Source organism: Callospermophilus lateralis, chromosome 14 (assembly GCF_048772815.1).
Source record: "Callospermophilus lateralis isolate mCalLat2 chromosome 14, mCalLat2.hap1, whole genome shotgun sequence".
Classification (NCBI taxonomy): Eukaryota; Metazoa; Chordata; class Mammalia; order Rodentia; family Sciuridae; genus Callospermophilus; species Callospermophilus lateralis.
In genome coordinates, this window is record NC_135318.1 from 106,544,691 (window position 1) to 106,570,098 (window position 25,408).

At 44.7% G+C, this 25,408-nt stretch overlaps 1 protein-coding gene across 1 annotated transcript in view; it reads right to left on the reverse strand.

The window, feature by feature from the left end:
- The window catches only part of St6gal2 (ST6 beta-galactoside alpha-2,6-sialyltransferase 2), a 28,755-nt gene extending 15,478 nt beyond the window's left edge, over positions 1-13,277 (reverse strand). Inside the window, exons 1-3 of the mRNA XM_076833792.2 lie at positions 12,374-13,277; positions 3,195-3,292; positions 1,787-1,888 (exon numbers count right to left, since the gene is read on the reverse strand). Coding sequence (XP_076689907.2) covers positions 1,787-1,888; positions 3,195-3,292; positions 12,374-13,277 — 1,104 coding nt within the window. The remainder of the gene's footprint in view (positions 1-1,786; positions 1,889-3,194; positions 3,293-12,373) is intronic.
- Between the last annotated feature and the right edge of the window lie 12,131 nt (positions 13,278-25,408).

The following is a 25,408-nucleotide window of genomic DNA, read 5'->3' on the forward strand; positions in this document are numbered from 1 at the left end:
ATGCAGTTTGGGAAAAGGCTTAGTCTAAGGGCCCTGAGAGCACTGTGCTCACTTTCAAGTAGATGCCATGGGTATACCGCGGGGATATAGGAAGATCCCAAGTCATTGTCCAAAGCTGAAACGTTTCTGTGGTTTAAGAATAGCTGGATCAGATATTTTTAATCAACTAAACTCTCAAGCCAGTTGGTACCAGCCAAGAAGCAGCAGGAACTTGGGACCAGAAAAGGAAACTCTCCTTTCCCCAGATCATCACGTGGCAGCTCAGGCCCCGCAGCTACGGGCTGTGTTGCTTGGATTTGGGCATCCTCTCTGCCCACATCTGTCAGGTGGGACAGCGCTGTGCCCTGGTCTTGGGTATTTCCCACAGAGAAAAAAACAAGGTCAACAGACAGAAAGGCGGTCTTTTCACAAATAGCAGGAGAGCTGCCCGAGTTTAAAACTGGGAACCTCAAGCTGACAAAAAATCTGAAAAGTTCCAAGCCCCATTTAATGTTTGATTTTCAGTGGAGGACATGTAGGAGAATCAACCAGAGGGCTTTTGGAAAAAAAAAAAAAAGTCAAGTCTATGTCCTCTATTTCTGGAAATAGGAGGTCTGATGGACAGATTTTGAAAATTTTTTCTGCAGGTGATTCTGATTTGCACCTATTATTAAGATGTGGTGGCAATCAATGTCCAGCCTCAGTCTCAAGATGGATGGTGACCCACACTCCTTCAGAAGGGAGCCGTTCTATCTTGGATAGCTTTCTTAGAATGTTACCTGGTAGAGTCCTCAATACCTGGCCTCCACATTCATCTTAATGAATTAAGTCCCAAGTTTTCAATTTTGTGAATATTTCAGTGAAATTATATGGGTACATTAAAATAGGTTGGAAATCAGAAGATGATACTTATATTAATTAATATTAGCTAACATTATTATACTATAATATAGTTATATTCTTCCCATTAGTGTTTTTATTATTCAATCACATTATTTATTATATAATTATATATTATATGCTACAGTTAAGTTTTTATAGGTGATGCACAGCTAAATGATAACACAATGGGTTAAGGAAGTTGCAGGCTCTCTGGTCATGGCAAAAACAAGTTAAAGACATTTGCATAGTTGACAACATACCATGCTAGGCTAAACATTGTCCATCTTTTCCAACCCTCACTAAAAACTGAGCTCACTGGTTTTTCATTCAAAGCTCCATTAAAAGTTGCTAGCTGTTTGCATAGGTAGATGATGATTTGCCAGAAGGTCCCAAATGCAGCCTGCGTATATTTTGATGACTAGTAATAAACTTGTTTCAGCTCTATTGCATAAAATTTAACAGGTTCAGAAGCAGAAGGCAAAGAGGAACACTCAAGGAAAACCTGGAACAGGCTCCATTCGAATAACAATGAGCTGTGGATGCACAAAATTTAGATTTTCTTGCCAACCACTTTTAATTTATTTCCAAAGGTCTTGCAACCACTCTGAGGGGGATGTCTTCCGGTCACATTAGAACCATTGTAAGTTTAATCAGCCCAACCTTTAGTATAGCTAGGAATTTCTGAGCATTTAGATATGTACATCTTTCTTCCATTCTTCTAGAACAAAAGCAATTTAGCATTTGGTGGATAATGTTCAAGTGTACTTCCATACCTGGGCATCAAAATGTGTGCACACATATGTGCTCAATTAGGACCCATGATCAATTTCACTTTGTTGACATGCAATTCTTGACCCGCTCCCATGATGAATCAGTCCGAGGCCCTGCCTGACCACGGGGGTCAGAGCATCAGTGAAACACTTACCAGGTTAAGATTTGCGGAATAAGGAGCTGGGTCCCAGGCCACCAAAATGACGTCTTTATACAAAGAACTGTCAATGAAGTTATGACTGGGGTTGGTCAGAATCTGCAAGCACATAGGAGAAAAAAGTTCAAATGCAGCCAGTGTTTACTACTTCAAAAGCATATTTTTAAAAAAGAGCTCAAAATTTAAAAGAGGGATCCAGAGCAAGGATAAAAGGGCTTCCTGTTTGCCTTTGGGAGAGGGGAGAGGCTTTCATTGCACACTCAGGCACTCAAAGAATACTTAGGGAGATGCACGAATAGCTAGTGGCCTGAGCTCTAGCCCCTGGAACACAGAACTCCCCGGCTAATGCAAGCCCCTGGCCTCTCTATAATAGCCTCCACATGTAATTTAGACACAGTGTGGGTGTGAATGAGCTGAGTTATGAAGCAGCCTCCAGAGGGCCAGCACAGTCCTCCCTCTGTGGCCCTATCTGGTTCCGGTTGAATTCGTCAATTTCAGCTGCCAATCATCTTTTTATAAAACTATCATTTTGGGGTAAAATTCTGGTTTTTTTCCCCCCTCAATTTTAAGAGGCAATATTTTTTTTTCCATTATTAAAATGCACTTTTTTATATATTTTAATGTGTCTGAGGTTAGGATTATCTTACAGGCAGCATGTATTTTAATTTGGTCGGATTTATCTCTTCTTCTCTGAGGAGTTGTTATTAAACGAGTTGTGGATCTTACAGCCAATGATCTCTCTGAATTAAGGAAATATGGTAATTGTTTCTTACCTCGATGCAGGCTGCCTGGTGCAGTGAACTGTACAAAGAGCTAATCGTTTGTTCTGCAAGCAATTTTCCATAAATCACTTATCACCTCATATTTTTTCTACATATTTTTTGAAACTCTAGAAATTCTTGTAGTTGGTTCTGAGAGTAATTTTGCCATAAATTTGGAAGACATTCTTATTAAGAACATGAAGAAAAGAGGTATTTCCATTTTCCATTAAACAACTCATTTTCAGCTTTTAAATTTTCAAATAACAAACTCAAGTTTCAAAGATAAAATAGAGACCCTCAGATTTTGTGCCTTTGTTTTTCTCCCTGGCCTTCATTGCCATGATTTCTTTTAAGCTGAGTTGCCTTTTCTCAGCTCACAAAATGGAACATGGTAAGTCTATGATTATAAAAAATTCTATATCTATTCTGATTTGTCCTTTGATCTTACTTATTTCTTCCTAGTCATTAATTCACATCTAAATTCTTGTTTCTCTGCATTTTTCATCATTAATTTTTATAATTACAAGACCCACAAAAATAAGCAAGTATCATGGTTATGGACAGCCAGATCATTTCTGTTCACTCATCCAGTTAAATTATTTACCTACAGAAGGTACCCCTGTGAAAAACTCCATCCGTCTTACCTGGGAGTTAATGATGCGCACAGTGGTTTTATTTCCAACATCTCTCTCATAACCACGTGTAGGAGCAGAATTAAATCTCAAAACTGCGTCATGAGAATCTAAGGGTACATAAATAACAAGCTTACTTTTTCTTCCTATAGAATACATTATCTAAAAAAAAAAAAAAAGAATACATTTTCTAGGGAAAAATATTTAAATAAATCTTTCAATACCTGAAACTAATCAGACACCACCAGTAAAATTAACATATCCATACACATATTTTTCAGATAATTTACTGCTGATTTATGATGTCATCCTGGCTAGGGAGATCAACATGGAAGTACACATGCTGTCACACACTGCATTATGGCATGTGAGTCAATAAGGGATCATGTGTAAAACAGAGGTCCCATGCAGATTAGGTTGCCTGGTGACATTTGTAACTATCTTAGTTTATGTAAGTGTATTCTATGATGTTGACACAATGTTGAAATTGCCTAATGAAGCATTTTTTTCTGAGTGTATCCCTGTTAAGCGACATGTGACACATTAAGTGACAGTGTTTGTGTGTGTGTGTGTGTGTGTACTCAATCACAGGTGACCCTGTTATATTTAATTGCTTGTTATCTTTTCACATTCTTTACAAGTGACGCACTTTATGCAGCCATTCCCCCAAAGGTTCCAAGCCATTTGGAAGGTGGATCTACAGGAGCAGGTAAAGATGTTAGGAAGGCGCGGGCTGCTCAGAGTCTGCCGGTCTGGGCTTCTTACTACCTGTGGAACCCTGAAGTTGGTCATGGTGACGAAGAACTGCATCTAATGCTGCATCTAATCCTTCACAGAGATCAAGTGCACCCCTCACAGGGGGAGAGCCACAGCACCCAATTCCACCTTGCTACCTTTTGGTAAAGGTTTCTGCGTAAAAGAAAACCAACCCTGATTTCCAGGCAGCCCTCCATACTGCTGCTGAAGTCAAGGAGGACCCATGTGAGAGCAGCCTGAGTCTTCTGTGTTCTCAAAGCCACGGCTTGACTGACTGGGCAGCCCTGCAAGACCACCAGAGTCACCACCGGCCAGCCTCCTTATTCTCTGAAGTGGTACACTGTGGACCACCATGCTTGCCCTTACACATCAGGCTCCAGCACCCTTCATTCAACCTGGCAGCCAGACTCTCTGTTAAGTTCTCTGAATTTTGGGCAAAGAGTTGCTGGATGAAAATAAGGCTCCCAAATCATGGAGGTTGAGAGGGAGACACAGAGGAAGCGGGAGGACAGTGGGGCCCACCTCACTAAGGATAGAAGTGGGGAATGCCCCTCACTTAAGGTAGGCTATGGACACATGCATCTCTAAAAATCCCCCAAAACCAGAGCCTGTGAGCAACAATGGAATTTCTGAGGGCTGCTTTAGCTTCAACCCTCCCATGCAATTTCCAATTTAGCTTGCAACAATGACATTGCCTGTTTGTGAGGGTGAGAGGTGGGGTCATGTATTTCTGTTTGTTCAAGTGCCTTGTGGACATGAGGGCATGGCATTTACTGTGACTACACCCCACCCAGAAACGGAGGCAGCTGGCCTCCTTTGCTTGGATTATGCTCTGCTCTTCTTGGACATGTTCCTCTTCCTTGAAGAGCAGAAACTACCAGCGATGCTCCCATTAAAACCAGGCTACAGTAGGAGCCTTTATTAGCAAGTCCTGAATGCAAAAGAATCGGGATTCCAGTTTTGAGTACCAAGATTACAACAGGGAATGCATAAAGCACACCTGGTTATGCATTTTAAAAATCCTCCAGTATTCTTTTAGGGGAAAATTTGCAAGAGTCAACATGTGTGACCTGCAGGACAATTCTGTTAGTAAACTGTAAAGTGGCCATATGGCCCACAATGCCTGAAATGTTTACTATCTGACTCCTTAGGAAAAAAAAAATAAAGCTTATTCATCTCTGGAACTGAGGGAATCTATGTTTTGTATAAATGGTGTCAAAAAATCAGAACACTTCCAATTAAAATTTATTTTTTCCTTACAATTTTAAGCACTTGTTGATATTTTTCTGTTCTGAATTTCTTTCTTATTTTTACTAAATGATCTATTGGCATAGAAAACCAAAGGATACTTTAGCTAGAAAAAATGAATGGACTCAAAGCAGTAGAACTCACATTTTAGTATCAGTACCTCTTTAAGAAAATTATTTGTAATCTATTTTCTGTGTAAGAAAGTAGAACAGAAAATTTTAAGTGTCTATTAGTTTATATTAAAATAAAATTTTTTTAAACAAAATAAGTATTTTTAGAATAAAATTAGTGAGAAGGATGACAATATTTTGAATGTTTTAAAACCTTCACTGACTGGCTTTTAGAAGAGAATCTCTTTCAATATGTTGTTTTAGCCATAGTGTATGAAGACTTAGATACATTATTGAAGAAGGGAAGGCTGTTTTAAGAATCCTTCCAGAGAACTGCAGATATTCTTCTTTAAAACTTCATCAGAACTTCACAAGTGCTGATTTGTTAATGGTTGGTCACAGTGTGGAAACTGAAACACATCAATGAGTTGGGTTTTTTCCCTAATAAATTCATGATTCCAGAATCAGTTATGTCTGCCTCCTCCAACCCAGCAGTCTTCCCAGGAAGCCTCTCAGAACAAGTGTGTTTTAAAGATAGGCTTCCAAAAATCCACTTTTAAAAATTCAAATAGGTGCGAATCCAAGAGTCCAATAAATCCTGACACTCTATGATCCATCAGTCTATTTATTCTTGAGGGGTTCTTTATTCACACATGACTTTGTTATATCATGTAACGATCATTTGAAAACTCTCTGCTAAAAAAGTTAGGCAGATCTTCTAAATATTGATGCATTTTATTATAAAGTATCAGAAAATCACATTGATTAACCACTATGGGTCTCATTAGTTTTCAAGTATTGTTGAAACATGAGTTGAAAGCTTAAATTCTATCATCTGCAACAAATATTGTCCATTATTTTTCCTAAAGGTGACAGTCTCCCTTAATTCCTTTTTGAGAAAACATCTGTCAAATATTCAAGTATGAATGATTAAAGTATGTCTGTCAGTAATTTTTTTAAAACTACACACTGTATTTCATGTGGCTAGTTCAGCTCAACATGATAACACAGTGCCTTTGCATGTCACTGATATGCAGAAGTGTTTTCTTTTGCTTCCCACTTGGTTACACAGGATCTGAAAAATGAAGGCACTCAAAAGTTGAGATTTCACAAAATCAACTATTTTGATTTCTTCATTGAGGCCAACCTTAAGTGAAACCTGCACTTGACAATGATACTTAGTGGTTAAAAAAAAAAAAAAAATCTGATGATGACTGTTGTTGGGTGCTATACCTCAATTTGTACTAAAAAGCCAGTGGTTCTATCCCTCATCACCTTTGCTTGGTCCCTGCAGATATCAAAGCTATATAATATTTTTAACTTCTGGACCAGTAAAAGGACCCTGGGGACGCTACGTGGGTCTTAAAAAATGTTTGTCAATCTATAACTGAGGGAATCTAGGCTTTGTATAAACGATGCCAAAATATCTGAACATTTCCAATTAAGATCGAATTCCAAGACGGAATTGTCAGAAGTGATGATCTATGGTACTTCCCTGAGAAGGTAGAAAATCAGAGGGGACAAGCCAGGGAGGGAGTGTGACTCAGACACTCTCCGACCACAGCTCTCCCGGGAATCCGGGCTGCTGCCCCTCTGCACAGCCTCCATCTCAAGGTCAGATGAGCAACCCCAGGGTCCCAGTGGCAGGTGCTTTTCAAATGAACTGAGTAGAAGTTCGACATTAATCAGGACACCCTTAAAAACCTCCCAGCATTTCACTGTCCATCCATGGCCCTATGTGGAGCTGGGTTCTGAGCCTCCCAACAGCCTCACAGGCAGAGGCGGAGCTGATGGAGCTGGTGCTGAAGCTGGTGGAAGCTGTCAGTGAGCAGGACTAGGTGGGCCTGTTGGAGGAAGAGCCAGGAGGTCTCCTCACATAGGCCTGGCTCTACACTGCCTCGGTGATGTCGGGGAAGCACCTAAGAACCTGAGCTGTCCATTCAGATTTTAAAAAGAAGAAATAGACCAGACGGCAGGCACAAGGGCAATAGAGTAAAGCTCCATTTCTAGAGAAGGCATTTCCAGGCCCAAGCAGGGCTGTGTTGACGTTAAGAACAGAGCCTGGCCAAGCGCATACGCTGAAAGAGCATCACTCCTGGTTGCCAGGCCAGGAGACCACCAGCACCAAGGCACTGCCTTTCCCTGGCCCGGGCTCTGCATTCTCCCCTCTTCCTCCTGACCCACCGACCAGAAAGCAAAAACTTGAAATAATGAGAGAGAACAAGTCTTCAGTCGCTGGGAAATGGCCTGCCAGGGACTGGGGCTGAGGCCTGATTCATCTCCTGATTCTCACTGCCCTGGTCTCTCCGCTGGCAGGATCCCCTCGTCTCTTACTTTCCTTGTGCCATCAAATCCAGGATGCAGGTTGATTTTTCTTGTTATGGTTGGGATAACTATCTCCTAAAGCCCATGTGCTAAAGGCGTTGTCCCCAGCTGTGATGACTTGGATAAGGGGTATCTTCCAAAAGATCGTACGTGAGACAATGCAAGAACATTCAGAGGCGAAATGACTAGATTATGAGAGTTGTAACTTAATAGTGGATTAATCCACTGATGTGGATTGCCTAGGCAGGACAGATGGCTGGAGGAGGTAGTCACTGGGGTGTGCCATTGGGTGCTAGATACTGTCCCTGGTGAGCAGAGCTCTCTCTCTACTTTCCGGCTGTCATGTGCAGAACTGCTTTCCTCTACCACCTCCTTCTGCCGTGATGTTCTGCCTCACCTTGGGCCCAGAGATACGAGGTTGGCCCACCAAGAACTGAACCTCTGAAACCATGAGCCCAAATGAACTTTTCCTCTTGTAATTGTTCTTGTCAGGTCTTTTGGTCTCAGCAACGCAAACACTGACCAAAACACCGGGCTGTAGGGAAGTGCAGGAAACTCTGGGCTTAGTAAAAGGGAGTAGGTCACTGAGAGTGTGCCCTTGAGAGGAGGCCGAGAGGCTGGCCTCTCCCACCTCTCTCTGCTCCCTGGCTGCCCTGAGGTGAGCACCCTCCAGCACTCCCCTCTCCTGTGACATGCTGCTTCATAAAAGACCCAGAAGCAACAGGGCCAACTGACCATGGGTCGAAACCTTTGAAACCATGAGCCCAAATAAAACTTTACTGCTTTTAAGTGTCTGTCTCAGGTATTTGTCACAGGGGCAGAAATCTGACATACTCTGATAAAATGAGAATACACCCTCTGCCTCCCTGTTGGGATGATCTCACTGCCTCTGCACCTGGTGTCCAGGGTGGGAGCGGAAGCTCCTGTAATCCAGATGGAGGTGACTCCAGGCTCTGCCCACGTGATCCAGATGCCCCCATTTCCTTATCGGTCTGGTGGGAACAACTGCATCTACCTGTTACCTAGAGTCGTAAGGATTCTGATAGAGAAAAGGCACTAGAATGGGCCCTTGTTCCTATAAACAATCTCCAGTGGCACCTATCACTGAGTCTTCAGCCCACATCTGCCTCCTTGGCATCCTCTCTCTTCCCACTCAGCCCTCAGCCCTCAGGGTAGATTAGGACTCCACTATCGTCTCTATCCTCCTGATCCACTTATCTCCCTGTCCTTCTATTCCCAGAATACTGGAACTGTCTATGTACAGTCTAGACTTCTCCGATAGAGAATTCCAGGGCTGAATCTCTGCCTTTCATCTGTGTCTAGTATAGGACCTGGCAGAGATTTGGTGGTCGATCAATAACTAATGCTGTCTGAAGGACTACGTGAAATGTCTTCTTGAAGTCAGCACGACATACCGCGTTCCAAACTCTACCCTCCACACCCCCCCCATCTCTTCCCTCCCATTTCCCACCCACCTGCCATTAGTCTGCAACATTCAAATATGCAGACCTTGGTCTTCCACATCAAGGCCACTTCTGTTCTTCCAGAATAGACCTGCCCTCTGTAGTGTGTTCCACAGCAGCCCTAGTGGTGACGTCACCAGCATACTACTACTGCTGATACGTAGGAGTGACAAAAGACCATCTCACGGCTCTAGGAAAGAATGTTCCATGTTTCCAAAACAGCGGATGATTCTTTTCACCAGGATGTTCAGAGTGGGCCTGTTCACAACTGCTAGTCTCCCTCTAAGCAAAAACAGTTCCCAGGGTCTAAGCGCGTGGAGGACAGGACTGTACTGGCCGTGGAACAAACACCAGGGGGAGCCCAAGGGCAGCCGATCCGCAGACCCCAGGTGTGACTGGAAGGAGGGAAGGAGCTGTTGAGTACTGGGGACCTCAGCCTGGAGGGGCCCGGGGCTACTTAACACAAACTTCTCTGGCCACTCCCCAGCTCAGCTTCAGCTTTTTCTCAGATCACGCAGAAGACTTGAGTGAGCCTTTTGATTTCCCCTTGGCCAATCCACAAGCAATTACTGAGGGGCCAACCTGCGTTTAGCAACAGCATGCCCCAATCATTCCCAGGTGGCAGGAGGAATGTCTATGTGAATCTGGCTTCTCGTGAGAGCCATTTATGAGCATATGCATTTTTCAGTGAGACCTTCAGGTGAGCAGGTTAGGAGAGAGGTCAGCACCTGGCAGATACAGCTCATAAGCTGGCTGAGATGCCAACTCATAAGGATGAAAGACTTTGTTTTTCCAAATTGAGTGGCACTCTGATTATTTGTCCTAAAATGTATAGATACAAAATCTGAGTCAAAGGAACCCAGATAAAACAAGAAAGACAATAAAAAAAAAAATTCCGGGCATGTTCTTCATTTGTGATTTTACAATTCTAATCATAAAGCTTCCTCTAAGAGCGCACAACATAGATTAAAATTTGAATGCTGGAAACTAACAAATATGTAACTCCGGCATCTCATGTTTTTCAGAAACACGGACTTCCCAATGTCTTTCATCTTCTCTTTCAAATTCTGAATAGAGTTTAAGAGGCCCTGGTCAGGAATATTTATGCAGAAATAAAGAGCAAGGGAATTCTCTCTGGCATGCGAGAGCAATCCAAATACTAAGTATTTATGATGCAGAGGTGTTTAAAACAAAGCAACACCAGAAGCAAGTTACTGCCTGCTTCAAAGCATAATACTTAAATTCCTCCTCTACATTATTAATATTGGTCCTCGGAAATGAGAAAGAACTGTGGTGTTACTTCACCCCAGGGACCTCTAAACCAGTGCTCTTTCTTAATAAATTGCAGGCTGCTCTGCTCTGGCTTTGGCTACAAGCTTATGTGACACAGGGACAGTGTTGTTATGAGCCTGCTGGAATAGACCAGGGACCCAAGACCACAAGCCCATATTTGTTGTCTTGGAAAATCCCACTGAGCCTCCCTCCCGGGGACTTCGGAGCTGAGGTCTGGGTTTCTGAGCCTTCCTACAGTGGCATGGCTTCTCTAAGGTAGCTCTGCAATACCAGTCACTCTTCAAGGACACAGAACGACTGAGGGACCTGCTTCAGATGAAGCCAAGAAACAACTATTATTTCTTTGTAATGGGGGAGCAATGCCTTCTGAATGTCACTTCCAGACAAGTTATGATCCAAGACCAACTGCAGTGAGAATGGGTTAGATGTGGTTGCTTCACATCAGGACTTGAGGGTGAGCCACACTGGCCTCCTATACCTAGTACAGAGCCACACATTCAGTAGGGGCAAGACATATGTCTATTAAATGAATAAAATCACCTAAAAGGCCAAGCTGCTTGCTTACTGGTGCAGCAATAGAATTAGCCTGACCAAAGAGAGAAGTCTGGGGAGCAAAGGGATTCAGAATTGCTGAGGGAGAGGAGGACACCAGTAAAAGAACAGATCTCTGACAAGAAGGGGCGGGACAGACTGGGGAAGACAGGGAAATGAACGCAACCCAGAATTCTGTGGCCGTCCAGTCCCAGCCTATGCAGCGTAGAGCCTAGACTCTGTGAGGAGATGGTACTTCAGCCCGACCCTACTTTCTGCAACCAAGAGATACACAAGCACTAATATTTTACTTGAAGACTGATAAGGAGCTAGGATGCTTAATGATCTGCGTCAACTTGGCTAGGCTACCATGCTGGTGGTGTGATGAAACAGCAGTGTACACATATATCACTGTGAAGGTACGTTCTAGATGTGATTAACTTTTAAATCAGTACAGTTTGAGGAAGACAGATCACTCTCCCCAGGAGATAGGCCTTATATAATCAGTTGAAGGCTTTAAGAACAAAAGTGGAGACCAAAGAAGTGCTGAGGAATGGCTTCTGCCTCAAGAATACAACACAGAGACCCTGTCTCAGTGTGCCACCAGTTGGCATGCCCTGTAGACCTCAAATTTTTCAAGCCCCGGCAATCACTGAGCCAAGCCCTTAAAATGAATCTATCAGTGTCTCTCCATATCCTGCTGCTGTTCTTGAGCACTCCAATCCAGGAGCTGCCAAGTACCTGTGCTCCAGGGGTCCTGATATGGGTTCAAACACAGACTGGCAGGGAAGACAAGTCCAGGTATAGGCAGGCTACTGACCATCCTGGACAAGGCCCCTACTAGGTGCACTGGTCATGACCCAAAGGCTGGGATTGTGCCTACAGTGCTCATGTTTCCTGTGCCAACAGAAGAGGTCCCTTTCCTGTGGGGACAGGTACTCAACAGCGGGAGGATTTGGTTCCCGAAGTAATCAAAATTGTCATCATGTCTCCCCTCAGCAGGGGACACACCTGACTGGGTGATCTCCTGTGGAGACCCTTTGTTCCTCCCCCTCCTCCAGCCACCCCGTGGCCTGCCCTGGACTCTGCAGGCACCAGGGGAAGCCTAGGACTGATGTAGACTGTGATCTCTGTGGGAACAATTTTTGAGACACCAGCAGTGAGAAGGGACACAGGGCACCTGGAGGGGTTGCCCTCCACCCCCACTGGCACTAGCTATAGGAGGGACATCTTTCTAGCTCCCCAAGAATCCCTAGCATCCTGCTCTAGAATAGCTCTGCTGGGCCGGTCCCCTTCGGTCCCAACCGGGGAACAGGCTCCTCAGCTGACGTTGGAGACATCCAGTGCACCCCCCCCCCCCAGCCTTTCCCACCAGTAACAGCCCAGAGGTGCGCACCAGAGGCACCAGACCCCCTTCCCCTCTGGCGCAAGACGGGGTGACGGGCATCCCCCTGGTGGGACCCACCTATTTCCTCCCCCAAAGAGGAGTTGAGGATGGCGCCCGCGGACATGACCACGGCACAGCTGCGCAGGCCGCGGGGATGCAGCTGGCCCAGGGGCACCGCGGGCACCAGCCGCCGCCAGCCCAAGGCCGAGAAGGGCGCCTCGGTGCCGTCCAGCGTCCTCACGCGCACGCGGCGGAGCTCGCACAGCAGCTGGGCCCGGCTCAGCCGCGCCCGGCGCCTCCCGCGGAAGCGCACGCCGTGCTTGTTGGCGTCCAGGTAGTCCCTCATGGCCTTCTGCAGGCGCGGGTTCAGCATCTTGGAGGAGACGTTCCCCTTCCACAGCCGGTACAGGAAGGCCCTGGACATGGAGGCGGACAGCTCCTCGGGCGCGTGGCTTTCCCCCTGCCCCCGGGGCCGCTTCCTCAGGTGTCTCCGCTGAACTGCTCCAGCTGCCTCCGACTCCCCGAGCCAGGGGAGTCCCAGGGTCCCCTGAGTGTGGCTGGGCCGCCCTGGCTGACCCGCAGCAAAAAAATAGTCGTCCTCCTCCGGATAGAAAGCGCTTTGGGATTTCCTCCCCAGCTGGGATGGAAAGAGCTCTTCATTTCCAAGCCCGGCTCGGGCCCGCGCCCATTTCTGCGGGCCCATTGGACCTGTGTGAAAGGAGCCAGCAGGGTGTCCACCGGGCAGCACCTGGTTGGCATCCAAACTCCTGGGCGAGGAGGGCTCGTGCATGGCCCCCATGATCACCCGCTGCTTGCCCTGGATGGGCAGCAGCCCCCGGGTCTCCAGGAAGGGGAAGGTGCTGGGCACCGGCTCAGCAGGGTTGCTGTCAGTGAAGTAGATGAAAATCACCAAAAAGAGTAGCCCCCACGCAAATATTCCCAAGAGCATTCGTTGTCGCCATGGCTTCAAGTGTGGTTTCATGGCAGATCTCTGGAGTCAGCACGTCGGTGTTCAGAAGCTAGGACGTGGGAAGAGCCTGAAACACAGCCAGGAGCTACGGTTAGTCAGTGTGGGGCTGGTGACAAACCAACCTGGGCATTGTGGTTGACAGGGAGGGGGACTGACAGGGCATCAGAAATCAGAATCATTTGGGAGCTTCACTAAATCCAGGGGTTCTGTCTACCCGTGACTTGCCTCACCACCTTAGTCCAGAACCTTGGGCCATCCCAGGTGTCTCAGGGATGCATTTGGCTCCTCACCACAGTGGGATACTCCAACAAAACGCCCCTGCATCTGAGTTTATAGAATCCCAATTTTGTGGAGCTATGCAGAAGAGTGAAGTGTGGTTTCCCTGTTCTTATCTGCCTATCAGTCTGCTAAAGGCTTAAGCACATATATTGTGCTGAGCATTTCTAAGGGGTGACAACTATACTTGATTCCTCACAGTCTCCTGGACCTAGAAGGCTGCCCAGAATGTACCATGTATGGCACTAAATAAGGAAATGCCCCAATGACCCTGGTGGCTGTGGATGAATGTCACGCCAGAGTATGTTGATTTCAACAGTACCCCCAGATAACATCCTCCTACTTCTACAACCAAGTCAGAATCACCAATGCCAAGCAATGAACAGTGAAGAAATACCAGCAGTTAGCTTGATTTGTGTTGGGCTCTGTACTTAGCATCTGTCCTGGATGATCTCATTTGGTCTTTTTAGTACCTAGTAAGTTAGGAAATATTGCTATATCCATGTTCTAAATGAGAAAGCTAAGGCCCAGCAAGGCTAAGCAACTCTCAAAACCACAGAGATAGCCCGCAGCAGATATTACATACCCATCTGGTTGATGTAAGGTTCACACTTTTAACACTAAATTCTGACTCCATCTGCTCATACCAACTGAAGTTATATTTTCTAAATTAGGCTCCCCAAACTATCTGTGGTAAAGGATCATTTTCCCCCAAATTGTCACTGTCTGGTATATTTATATTTCTTTCCATGCCTGAATGTCATGGCAAAGTCTAATATCTGTCCAAGTTTCTAAGTGCTTACTCACCAGTTCTGTATACATCACTTTGGCAACTGGTAATGAGCAGTTTGCTAATGTGCAGTCTGGGGCCACTCTTAGAGTGGCATCTTCTACATTACCTGCCTAACTCAGGAGACAGTGATTCAAGCTGTAATGTGCAGTGGGAAGATCTAGAAGTTGTTTCCAGTATTTCAAGATATCTAATAGAATTGGAAAATTACCCTTAATAACAATTGCTCTGCTCGCGCTGCAGTCGTGTGCATTGCAGTAAACTCTGACACTAGCATTCTGAAGACTCCAAGAGTTCAGTCGTGCACAAGACTGTCCTCACTTTGGATGCCAGCTGTGTTACCCACACTTCTTGTGTTTCAACTACCAATCTGGAGTTACCCATGAAATCTGGTACTCTATTAGAAAGACTAACTGAAGTCAGGCAAGTGCTGTATTTATGGTTATAGTTTTATCATACGGATACATATAGGGTGATATCTGGAGGGAATTCAAAGTTTCCAAACCCTCTCCTGTGGAATCTGCGTGTTTCCCTCCTGGCACATGGAAATGTTCACCAACCAGAAAGCTCCACTAAGCCTTGGTTTCAGAGTTTTTAATCGAGGTTTTATTACATTAGCATAACTGATTGAATTGTTGCCCATGTGACTGAACTCAATCTCCAGCACCTCTCTTCTTCTTGAGATTCCCAAATTCCCAACTTCGTAATGATATTTCAGGTGATCAGTCCCCAACCTGAAGCTATCTAGGGATGCTGTGTGAATCACCTCCTGTCGCTTAGGAAAATCCAAGTTTCAGAAGCTCCAGGACAGGAACCCAGGGAAAAAGCCCAATTCTTTGGCACCAATTCTGCAGTCCTTCATTTAAAAGGCTGTCTTTCTGCTTCTGGTTGGGAATTATCATTTCCTAATTTCCCTGCACTGAGGAACAGTGCTCAGTGGGCAATTTCAGAGTGGGAAACAGAAGTTCCTTATTTCAGCATTAGCTTGAGAGAATATTTTTAAAATTTTAAAATTGTGATCCTCCTGCCTTAGGCTCCTGAATTGCTGGAGGTGTGTGCTGAGTGGAGGGGTGTGCAGGAAGGAAAATGAAGCCTTCAGCTATTGGGAAAGAGAAACTTCTGGCTGGAGGGCCAGGGCCTCCCTCCCCCAAAGATGAATTAATGTCGCCTTTAGGGGGTGTCAGGAAGCTGAATTCCACAAAAAGTTTCAGATGATCAGATACAGAGTTCATCCCAGCTGCAGACATGGGAAGCCTTGCTTGTCAAGGGGGATGATGGCAGACACGATAGTGAGGGAGAACAGGAGAAGAGGTGGGATCCAAGCAGCCCTCAGAGCTCCACAAACGGCATGAGGATCCCAATGCAAAAGGCTGCTGCTTCCCCAGGTAAGACGCATGTGGCTCCCGCAGTAATTATAGAAAGGAGTGGGTTTGCTGCTTTCATTCATGATTAGACTTCAACTTTTAATAATCTAAAAGCCTTTGCTGCAACTTCTGTAGCTTCAGACCTTCTGTTGCTAATTAAGAGAACATTCTCCAAAATGATTAAATCTCAAGGCAACGGCAAGTACTCTGCTAGCAAAATGCTACAGAAATCACTCTGAGTATCGTGGGTCTCCGCCATCAGCATTATTGGTAACAAGTCCAGGGTAGAGAGGTAGGAGACGTCATCAACGTGAAAACTATGCATCATGCTTTTCCTTGAAAGAAAAACACAGCCTAATAGAAAGAAAGGGAGGTTTGGCTAAGAAATAGAAAGCATATTTTCCCCCTAATACAGTGCACCTGAAATATCGTAATGACATAGCTCAAACAAAGTCGTCTGTTAGACTCACTGCTATATGCCATCATTAGCTGGTGTGAAATAAATGGCATCAGGGACGTGTTAGAGGCCCATCAGGCAAATCATCTGTCCCCAGACACCGATGGAAAAGTGCTCCCTAATCAGACCTTCACGTGTGCTTTGTCGATGGTGGTTTAAGTGACTAAGGCTGTGGACTTGTTGCCAGTTTTCCCCTGGGAAGAGCTCTGGCAAGATTATACACAAACCAGATGCAGTGTGGCTTTCTCTTCCTTCCCACAGCAATTCCGACGTGATTACCTGGCAGTGGGGAGGTTTGGATTCCCAGTGGATGTTCTCAGCCTGTTGGCACTACTTTTCCCCATTCCCACTCTTTCTCCTACTTCTGTTCTCTTTCTAGCCAACCCTCTAGGAAACGTCTATTTTTGCAGGCCAAATCAAAAGTGCCCCCACTGCTGCAAATTATTTTAACAGTTCTGCTTGCCTAGGAAGGTTGGTGGGTGCCCATATCTTCCATACTAATTCCCAAACAAAGGAGTGAGTCGCATTCCCTCATGGATACTCAGGACTAGTACAAAAGAGTGTTTAAATTCTCCTTCCAATTGTTCCGAAAGAAATCACATTTTCCAAAAGGCACAATTTATCACAAGTTGTCAGATGAAATTATGAAATGTAAACACTGCCGCAGACAAACATTACAATGCAGCTTAGGTTAATGCTGCTAACTTCTTATTTTGTTCAAGGGCAGAGAGAGGTTAATTCTAGGCCTTTCTGCTTTAAAGATGTCCCTCTCAAGCCCTGCGGTTGACAAGTTTTATCGCCAGTTTTCTTGAATGGGTTCTTTTTTTTTTTTTTTAACACACTTTGATGTGTCTGCTATATACACCAGCTTGCCAGGTTTTCTGTGGGTCTGAGAAACACCAGTGTGTGTGTGTGTGTGTGTGTGAAAGAGAGAGAGAGAGAGAAAGAGAGAGAGAGAGAGAGAGATGTCTGCACTAATCTTAAAGCTAAGTTTTTATTTTAATGTTGAAATAATAAAGATTTAGTGTGTGAGCTATAGTGAGACATTCTTGTAGCTTAATAGCCTTCGGGAGTCATTTTCTTTCGAGAATCATTTTTCTAAAATTAGCTCTTGTCACATATCTGAGAAAACGCTCAGTCTGTGTGAGAGGAAGGTCCTCCCCCGCTGGAATTCTATCTCATCACAACCTCGCGGTCCCCTTTTACAATGGACTCTTTCCTTTTTCCATTTTTCATAATATAAGAACACTTTCATGCTGCTAAAGGCAGAACGCTCAGTCGAGTCTGCTCCCTCATTCACTCTCCTTAGTCCCATTCCATTCTTAAGCTCATGTCCAGAAGAGGAGAAAGAAAAGGTCAGCCGGGTCAGCAGGGCACTGTGGTGGCGGGACCCCAGGCTCCTTCTCTAGGGAGTAGGATTTGTCAGGCCTTTGTCCCAGGAAAGGCAGTCCCATGGCAACTGGGGCCTCTTTGTGACCCAGGGCTGTGTGACTCCAAATGGATGTGTCTTCCATGATCTGTGTGCTAGGAAGAGTCCTACCAGGACCGACAGACTCGAAGGACCTTGCTTGGCAAAGGTGTAGGTTTAAAACCCTGGGACCAGGGCTTCAGATATGTGAGCATGCTACAGTGGAGATGCCTGCAGGCTCCCTGAGCCACCAAAGTGGGTTGGGCTATAGAAAGGTTCCCATCAGTATTTCTGAAATAAGTGAAATAAATGATTAAAAGTAAGACAGCAAACTGGGGAGTGTATGACCCTGGGATTGCCTACACGTGGGCTCCTGGTTGGGTTGGGAGGGAGGCTGTGTGTAGCCTGCTGTGCTTCTCAGCCTGGCAGGAGGGTTTGGGCATCTGTAGGTACAGTTAGGCCATTGATAGTCGGATGGCAGGCTCGCTGGATGGCTAGGTTTGTATTCTCAACAGCAGCCACAGTACTAGTCAGGGTGCTGTGGGGTGAACTAGCAGCAGGGATCAGAGGCTGCCATTTACCAAATGCCCAGTGTGTGCCAGGTTTACACCAGCACCTCACAAGCATTGCCACGTTTTAGTTCATTTCAGTTTAGTTCACCATAAGCTCTTTAGTGAACATCACCGTTGCCATCTAGCACACACAAAAAACTGAAGCTCCAAAAGGTTCTTTCTTCCCTAGTTTTTTTGTCCAAAGCTACTTTTTTTCATTGTCATTGCTAGGTGCAGCAGCCATCAACTTTATCACTGAGCCCCATCTTTTTTAGTCTTTATTTTGAGACAGGGTCTCACTCGTTGTTTAGGGCCTTGGTAAATTGCCGAGGCTGGCTGATAAATTGTGATCCTCCTGCCTTAGGCTCCGGAATTGCTGGGATTATAGGCGTGTACCACATTGCGTGGCTCAACTTTACAATTTTAAAGAGTTCTTTTCCTTTCTGCCATGAACTACTATGTCTAACTTCACGCGAGTTCCCTAAGTTCATCCCCTCACATCCATCCTGGACATCCCTGTTCTTATTTGCTGGAGTAACTCATTTTCCCGGGGAGGCTCCGGCTCCAGGCTCCATGTTCTGGCATTCACTAGGGATACCTTAAGTCCTGGGACACCCCCCAAGTGGACTTTGCTGGTCACAATGGGTTGCCGATCCACACACATTTCCAGGGAGGCTGCAGGCTTCAACGCCTCTGATCTCTGCACTGTGCCAGCCAGGAAGGAAGGCAACGCGATTCACTGCATTGTTATTAAGTTTCAGGACTACTGAATGTATGGAGGAGAAATAAGCAATGCAGAAGTGCTTCGATGAAGAGGAAGTCTAGAGTCGGATATGGACGCATCAGTATGGAAGAGGGATTGGTTATTTCAAGCCAGTGCAACACCTGGGCCAAATGTTCCTGGGTTGAGAGTACATACACAGGCACGGATGTAGTAGGCTCAGGTTGGACAAGGGTGGGCTGCTCTCACAGGATGATGGCATTGTCTTTCTGGGTTCAAATAATTTCCAGGGTATGGGGTTTTTGCTCAAGAGGCAGGGCAGATGGGAAATGGTTTAAAAGGCAAAGACTCACACATGTGAGTCACTCTGGGCATCATTCCGATGGGGGAAGGGGAGGTGGAAACGATTCCAGACGTCTATCATTGGTTGTGCCAAGACAACACAAGCTGCCTACCAGCCAGGGTCTGCTGGCTTCCTGAGACGGCATTCATCTGTTTTGGACATGGTGTCCTGTTTGTTTTTCGATAATTAGCATTCAAATATTTACACTTCATACCAATGTCATGCCCAGACTCGTGGCTGGAGTGACATATTCGCTTTGGCCCTCATATGGAATTGTCTAGAAGATGGAAAGGTGCAGACCTGCCCTTGAGTCTTGAAAGGTCAGGTTGGATTCTTACAAGACAAGTGGGCTTTGGGGTCAAAGTATTGGTGGCTCTGACAAGGGGGCTTCTGTGCCAGCAGAGGCCACCATTTAAAGAAGCCACGGAGGATCCTAGCCCAGAGGGGGCTTCACCATGGGCTGGCTCCACTCCAGCAGGGAGTCAGGGCTGCGGGGCTTTGGTGTTGCAGAGTGATCCAGATGACAGTAACCATCAGGAGGAGCAAAGGCAGAGGAGCCAAAGCACTAGGAAGCCTGGTGGCCACACAGGGCGCCGCGTGGATAGGCCCTTGGAGCCTCAGTTTCATCCTCGAATGTTGAGTCATAACGTGCTTCAATCATCACGGCTTTATGAATTGAACAAGTAATGAAAAATGGGACATGTTCAGCTCCACCTGAAGGGAGAACTCAGTTGATACCATTTTTCAGTCCAGGTTCTGCCATTTTGTGAAAGTAGAAAAAGTAGCATCCCAAGCACGGACTTCAGTGTGTTTGCTTTGGTGCCATGTGCATACGCTTGAAGTTCTACCACTACGCATCTCTCCTTTTAAATGACCCTCAATGGACATGTCCCAGTTTAGATAAACACTAGCGCCTGACTCAAGCTAATAAACGCTAAATTAATCTGTCTAAGTAAAGACATCTCTCTGGTATTTCAGTCCTAGAAATCAAACCTGTCCTAGACTGCATGGCTGATAAGTGTCTTCTAATGGATTTATTGTGCTAATCAGCTTATTATAATTCAACAAATAAATTTTAAGCCAAAGGTAAGGTTGGATATATATCACATGGTGCTTTAGGGGTGGGGAACTGATTGAGATTGGGGGGAATTAAGGTTGAAGTGTTTGAGCCACAAAGGCATGAACAAAGAGGATACCGTAGATCTGACCATAAAAATTTCTCTCAGAGAAGAAAAGTGGGCTTAGGGAAATCTTTTCAGGAGACTTCAAAGACCCCACACGGGACATCTGCTTCCAATGCTGGAAAAAGTGTCATGTGGAAAGAGATGCATAAAACTAGATAAACTTAAAAAGAAAACAAAAGCTAAGTGTCTTAGCCCCATATCCTTGAGCTAATTTTAGAAATAATCCTGAGGGGAAAATAGAAGCTGAAAAAGCAAACACACAAATTTGGGCCATTTCTGTAAACTTTCAGAACATAGGACAGACTTACCTAGTAGCTACCTCTGAGGAAGTAGGAAAAAGATCTTGTTGGGTGGGAGGGAAGCAGGATGTGTGCATCATCGATGCAAAAGTATTTCTTTTCTTATAAAGAAAGGATCTGGGTTGGTTCCATAGCTTAGCTTTGATGAATTGAGCTGCTGTAAACATCGATGTGACTGCATCACTATAGTACGCTGATTTTAAATCTTTTGGGTTTAAACCAACCAGGGGAATAACTGGGTCACATGGTGGTTCCGTTCCAAGTTTCCTGAGGAATCTCCATACTGCTTTCCATAGCGGTTGCACCAATTTTCAGTTCCACCAGCAATGTATGAGTGTACCTTTTCCCCCACACCCTCACCAACATTATCACTTGTTTTCTTGGTAACTGACATTCTGACTGGTATGGAACCGACAGATGGTGGATTCTCAATTCTCTAGATGCCCTTCAACGGATGGATAAAGAAAATGAGGTATATATGCACAGTGGAATATTACTCATCCATAAAGAAGAATGAAATTATGGCATTTACCTGTAAATAGATAGAACTGGAGACTGTCATCCTAAATGAAATAAGCCAACCCCCCCCCCAAAATAAGGCCGAATATTGTCTCTGATATGTGGATGCTGACCAATAAGGGAGTGGAGAAGGAAGAATAGAAGTTCACTGGATTAGACAAGGAGGAAGGAAGAGAAGGGATGGAGGATGGGAATAGGAAAGACAGTAGAACAAATCCGACGTAACTTTCCTGTGTTCATATATGAACACATGACCAGTGTAACTCCACATTAGGTATACCCACACAAATGGGATCCTAATCAGAATGGGTTGTACTCCGTGTAGGTATGATATGTCAAAATACACTCTACTGTCGTGTACATCTAAAAAGAACAAATAGATTTTAAAAAGGAAAACAAATGAAAGGATTTAAAGTAAATATGAAAAAATATTAATAGGCCCTAAATCTAGGTATCTAAACTTCTTTATTATACTAGTTTCACTGTTTTACTGCATACTTAAGATATTTGACAAAACTTGAGAAAGTGAAATTGTAAGAAAAGTTGTAAAAAGTCATAAAAATAAGAAAGCATTCATCGATAATCATTAATTCTGTATTTATCTATTTCCAAAGTCCCTTAAGTCACAACTCCTGCTGATCGAGTGAAGTGAGAGATAGGTGAACATATCATTTGGTTAAAGCTTTCATGGGATAACATTATTAGCCAAGAAAATGACTTTATAGCCCCATTGCTGAAAGCAGAGAAGAACTGAGCTTACGGGGCACGAGGCTGCAGACCCTGGCTCTCCTGATCCACGTGAACGTGGGCAAGGTGCTGTACTCTGCCCTCAGCCTCGTCTTCTGTCAAGTGAAGAGCATCCCAGCTTCACAGAGTTGTTACAGAAAAACCTGCATTTTTTATTTTAATTTTTCTTCCTACTTAACATAATATTATACATATTTATGAAGTACAATGTGACCTTTTACTACAATCTGTGCCGATCAAATCAGGGGGATTAGCATTTCCAGCACTTTACCAATTCTCTATGTTTGGAGCCTTTTGAGCTACTCTCTTCTAGCTCTTCATGTGACCTATAATAGGCTATTGTGAGTGACGGTCCTTCTCCTGGGCTGTAGAGCAGTAGAATTATTACTCCTGACTTTAAGTTGGCACCTGTATCTAACGGCTTCTGCCCCCTCTCTGTCCCCGTCTCTAGTAATCACGATTCCATTCTCTTCTGCTCTGAGATCAACTTCAATATATAAGAGAGAACATGGGGCATTTGTCTTCTATGTCCATTAATGACCATTTTGCAGCACATGACAAGGTTTCGTTTTTTTCTATAGCAGAAGAGTCTTGCATTGTGTATATGCATATATACCACATTTTTGTTACAAAAAAAGTTTACTCTGCAATACTTTATCATAATGAATTGCATCTCTTTGGTAAAAATATATTTATAAACATTTTAATGATCAGAAATTAAGTATAAAAACTAAACATTTGTAAGTTGTATTTAATATGAGCAAAGACTGGCAACCGAGAAGTGGTTCACCTGTGACTGGTCAGTGTCTTTATCCATCCACCCTTCAGTAGATACCTCAGTTGATTCCCTAACCTGGCTACTGTGAACAGAATTGCAGTCAGCATGGGAGTGCAGGTATCTCTTTCTTATGCTGACTACAAATTTTAAATAAGAAAATGCAAATAGAGTACCTCTTGTTACTCCCACGAACACTAAGTATCTAAAAACACCACCAGGCTGAGCATTCACATGTACCATCTGGAATCCAACTGCTGAGGACAATGGGGTCTCTCCTGGTGCTCCTGTCTCCAATGTTGAGGGACAACTACGAATAGCATCCCACCCTCTTTTTCCACTCCTTCATCTTTTGCACAGAAAAGGAATCCACAGTCTACTGAGAAATACTGATCATGGTCTGACTCTCTCTAGCCCTAAACTGTCCTTCAAATGGCTTGGCTCAAGGTCTCCACTAGGGCATACAGCGGGAAGGAAAGCAATGGCAACCCAATCTGTCCTCACACCCAGGCCACACGCATTGCATGGCTTCCTCCGTGGTACACAGGACAGCTTGACCTCCATCTGTCTGACATTTGCCCCAGCTAAGGTGGTGAGCAGTTATTATCAGTCTTCCTTAAATCCTATCTCAGAACTAGAGTTGAGAGCATTTTAAGACAGTAGAACAAATCAGACATAGGTCACAGGGAAGCTGCCTTGGAAACCTCCCTTGTTAATATGCAGTGGAGCTCGGACGGTACCTGGTGCCATTTTAGGTAGACCGGAGGAGGACAATGATGGAGTTTGCTCTCTTCACCTCCCATGTTTTTGAAAACAGTCAAGGAAAAAAAAAAATTGAACATTTTAAATTTGAATTTCACACCAATTGTTCCATTTTCATGATATGAGGAATAGTCAATATCTAGATTCAATAATTATGTCACAGTAACCTTAGTCAGTGTTTTGGTTTATAAAATAAATATGAATGCAAAGATAACCCTGGAATACACACAGGCCTGTGAATTGTTTTTTGGGCAAGTAAAGATGCTTGTTGTTTGCTTTACAAGGCTCTTCAGAGAATGTGGCAGGGAAGCCTCAACACTCCTGACGTTTGCTTTTAAGGATGGAACTTTCAAAATCTTACTAAACAAACATTGCAAGCTGCTAATGAACACCTTGCTCACTGCGATGGGATATATGATCTTCAGGCATGATGAGATCTTCCTGGGTGGTGATGTAACAGGAGACGTGGGGAGATATTCTGTATTGAAGGACACATGCATACATATCTTGGAGTCAAATATAAAATCAACTTTAATATTTACAACATAAGACTTCCAAGAAACTTCTCAGAGAGGGACTTTGCACTTTGCTCTCTGATCCCGTAGAGCTGAAGGTTCTCTGTCCATGGTGTGTGTGTGTGTGTGTGTGTGTGTGAGTGTGTGTGCGCGCATGCGGGCAAGTGCACAAGTGAACACAGAATTGTCAGCCCCATACACACTCACCTGCTCTCCATTCATTCCTATGCTCTGTAGATATCTGAGCACCTGTACACATTGGATCTAGGCGGACAATGCTGAGCATGGTAAGGACAGTCAGCCCTCCATGTTTGTGGGTTCAGCATCCTCAGACTCAACCCGTTCTGCATGACATGGTGAGGTCCTAAATTTCCCCCACCATATTTCCTTTTACCTCATGAGCTTCCTCCTTTCCTCTCTCCATAGGGATGGGAGGTCCTCAGAGGATAATTATCAGAAGGGAACCAGAGGATGGTTATGTCAATTCTTGGCTTTTAATCTCCAAACCTACATTTTAATGGATGAGGGGAGAATAAAGTTGGGAAGAATATTTGCTGAGCCCACTTCCTCTGGCCCAAGAAGAGTTAAAAAAACACCTTTGGGTTGATGGAAGAGAAGAGTGGGAGCTGGAGCAGAAGAGTTAGAGGGTGATGGGTGTCTCTCAAGAGTCCAGAGATGTTTGGGGAGGGAAAATATTAGAGATCTTGCTCTACTCTTTACCTAGGACCACGTCTGGCAGAAATTCTGAACTTCACTGGACACCATAGATCTCAGATGACTGTGTGCACCAGAGTTTTCTGTGCCCATAATGACATAGAAGAAGAGCCATGTGTGACCCCCATGTAGAGACAGTCGCAGACCTAATGGGGACTTCTAGGCAAGGGTGTGCTGGGCATGGCAGAAAAAGTCAGCCCACCCGTGGAGGCAGGAGATCAGGTGGAGGCGAACACCGGGACAGACAACACCTGCCCTAGACAACCTCCAACCCCTGCCATGCCACGAGGCTCTCCAAACCTCCAGAATCCCAGGGTGACAGTGAACCAAAGTTACCTGTATCTCCAAGTCAACTTTATTTAACCCATCAAAAGGTTTGGCTGAATTAGCAGTTACATTTCCCCATATTGAGTGGAATGAGGTCTCAGAGTATAGATGAGGTTGAGTTGAACTTACAGGTGAACTTCTTGAATACTTGTGGGTAGGAATTGAAAATATACACCTGCCACCTAAATGCATGGTTACATTTGTGCAACATTTTCTGTATACGGAAGTCATTCACATTTATATGGACAGATGCTTCTTGATTCTGATGGAGTTATGTTCTGTCCTGAAAAAACCATGGTAAGTTGAAAATAGCATAAGCCCCCAAAATGCATTTAATGCATTTAACTTACTGCACATGCTAGCTCAGCAAAACAGCACACTGGAGAGTGTC